At 35.4% G+C, this 2,945-nt stretch overlaps 1 protein-coding gene across 1 annotated transcript in view; it reads left to right on the forward strand.

Annotated features, from left to right (window-relative positions):
- The window catches only part of LOC137622951 (digestive cysteine proteinase 2-like), a 3,146-nt gene extending 616 nt beyond the window's left edge, over nucleotides 1-2,530 (forward strand). Inside the window, exons 2-6 of the mRNA XM_068353537.1 lie at nucleotides 1-33; nucleotides 259-438; nucleotides 1,025-1,210; nucleotides 1,386-1,551; nucleotides 2,197-2,530. The exon at nucleotides 1-33 is cut by the window's left edge and continues 120 nt beyond it. Coding sequence (XP_068209638.1) covers nucleotides 1-33; nucleotides 259-438; nucleotides 1,025-1,210; nucleotides 1,386-1,551; nucleotides 2,197-2,402 — 771 coding nt within the window. The 3' untranslated portion in view covers nucleotides 2,403-2,530. The remainder of the gene's footprint in view (nucleotides 34-258; nucleotides 439-1,024; nucleotides 1,211-1,385; nucleotides 1,552-2,196) is intronic.
- Nucleotides 2,531-2,945: the final 415 nt, after the last annotated feature.

Here is a 2,945-nt window from a genome sequence, read left to right on the forward strand (position 1 = left end):
TTCAACGTCGCCATGAATAAGTTTGCAGACATGGTAGAGAGAGAGAGAGAGAGAGAGAGAGAGAGAGAGAGAGAGAGAGAGAGAGAGAGAGAGAGAGAGAGAGAGAGAGAGAGAGAGAATTACTTTTTGACAATATGCAGTAGCATTATAGATATTTCTCTTAATAGCTTTGAATAAATTATTCTTAAGAGAAAACAATAAAACAACTTCCCATCCTCGCCTGCACTAATGTCCTCAATTACTTCCTTCCTTAACCAGACCACAGACGAGTTTGTAGCTCAGATGACTGGACTGACTAAGCTGGAGGACAGAGTCAACCAAGTGTTCGCTCACTTCCCTGACGCCCCAAGAGCTGCCGACGTTGACTGGAGGTCAAAGGGAGCCGTCACTCCCGTCAAGGATCAGGGACAGTGTGGATCCTGTTGGGCCTTCTCAACCGTAAGTTTATAAAGATTTTTACTCTGATTATCTATTCACCTTCACAACTATTTTCTATCTTTATTAGACATATCTATGTCTTTGTAAACTCCCAAGAAATGTTATAAGTGATTAAACTTTTAATATATTTCCAACCTATATTTTGTTGTTCTAAATTGTTCAGTTTCTAAAAAGTACTGAGATTGATTGAATATTTAATCTATTAAGAGTAACCTAGATATTTTGATTCTAGCTCAAATACAATATATATTTTACTGAAAGTAATGTATAAAAAATCAACGTTTGTAAATTATTGTTAATGTTGGTTCATATAAAATTAACATTAGTAGTTACCAAAAATAATTTCATTTTATTTTTCTATTTCCTTTCTTCTCTTTCACCTGTGGATATTCTAAGGAACTGAAAAACTATTTTTTTGTCACAATACAATTGAAATATCTGTTTTATAAGAAAATTATGAAACTATTCAAATGGTGCTGATTTAACAATAATTGAGACAATGGTTATGAATAAATCTTTCAATTAGGATAAATTCAGTAGGTAAATCAGTTCTTGTTTTCCATAATATATCTTAATCTCTCCACAGACCGGAGCCCTTGAAGGAGCTCACTTCATCAAGACAGGAAGTCTGCCCAGCCTTTCTGAACAGCAGCTGGTTGATTGCTCTAAAGAAAACAGCGGTTGCAATGGAGGAGTTGTGCAATGGGCCTACGACTATCTCAAGTCCTGCGGAGGAAGCGATAGCGAGTCTTCCTACCCTTACGAGGCTGTTGTGAGTCTCTTACTAGAAACATTCTTTGTTTTCCCTCCTAATTCCTCAAATAATATATCTTTGCACTGAATACAGTGAATGAACCTAAATATGAATTTCAACATGTAGCCTATTATTATTATTATTATTATTATTATTTATTCAATTATTATTAATTATTATTATTTCTTGTCAGGACAATGTATGCCGCTTCGATTCATCAGCCGTTGCAGCCACAGTGTCAGGATACATCGACATTCCTTACGCTGATGAACAGACTCAGGCATCTGCTGTCCATGACGCAGGTCCAGTCAGTGTGTGCGTTGATGCTGGACACTTGTCCTTCCAGTTGTACAGCTCAGGTGAGACTCATTTTGTATCTCCTCTCACTCTCTATGTTCAATTTCTTCATTCACATACTTCTTTCCTTTGCTGAACTAATAAGTATATTATGAATATCTTATAAATGAAGCCTTGGTATTAAGATATAACACTTTCTATTTTTTAAGAATTGTGTAATTGAGGGAAATTACACCAATAGATAAATCTGGGGTAAATATAAACTCTAGATGGCAAAGTGATAATTCCATGAGTAGCCTAATATTGTCAAGTATGTTGCGAAGGTTTGATGAGAATCTATTGGGGGTTAGATGTTAGCTATGATTGAGAGCAGGAATATTGAGGAAAGTAACTGAATACAAAGACGACTATGATCTTATTAGTAAGATTTTCATTCTCTATTCATAAAGTTTAGCTTACGGAACCAGTGTATAAGTAATTTCGATTCATACTATCTTTCACTGGATCCTCAATTTTGCAGGTCCTTGTGTACTTTAGTTGTAACTATGTAAAAACTGTCATTTACATTTTTTCTTTTCAATAGAATGTATTCTGAAACCCTTATAATTGTTGTTTTGATTTTGAGGCGACTTCGTTCTGGAAATGAGCAAAGAAAACAGTACTTTTAAAACTGACATAGCTTAAGAAATCTATGTATCATCTTCCAGGTGTCTACTATGAACCAAAATGCAACCCTCAAGGCATCAACCACGCTGTGTTGGCCGTTGGCTACGGAACTGAAGGAGGTTCTGACTACTGGATCATCAAGAACTCTTGGGGCACCGGCTGGGGTGAGTCTGGATACATGAAGCTCACCAGGAACAAGAGCAACCACTGCGGTGTTGCCACTCAATCTTGCTACCCAACAGTCTAAGAATTCTTCGACAAATGATGTCACACATTGAAAAGATTTTGAAAAGCTTTACTGCTTAACTGAAAAACTCAACATTTCTAAACTATGTATATCTCACTATTGTCGTCAATAAATTAGAATTTAATCAATTATTTCTTTCTTTTTTCATCCTTGTCTTCGAGCAGAATATTAGTCTTATATCAATGCCATTTCTATTGAAATGGAAGTAATCAAAATACCTCCTTAAACTTCTCGAAGTTAATAGCCCAAAATCCCAACTGGGATGAGCAAATCTAATTTTTCCTTTTAAGAGCCGAATATGCGTTCTCAAAGTACGTTCTGTCAATAAGAAGAAAGAGACTATGGACTAAAGAATCAAGAAGTAAAGACATTAAATAATTAGTATCTATAAAATAATTTCATGAAATAAATTCCAAATTCAATATTGGTTTGCTGTTGTTTACTCTGAACCAAAAGGCAACCATAAAAAGGTTGTTTGCCATTGAACAGAAGGAATCCCTAACTATTAGAGTCTGGGGTGATTCTGCATACACGAAACAACTG

The sequence above is a fragment of the Palaemon carinicauda genome, chromosome 30 (genome assembly GCF_036898095.1).
Source record: "Palaemon carinicauda isolate YSFRI2023 chromosome 30, ASM3689809v2, whole genome shotgun sequence".
NCBI lineage: Eukaryota > Metazoa > Arthropoda > Malacostraca > Decapoda > Palaemonidae > Palaemon > Palaemon carinicauda.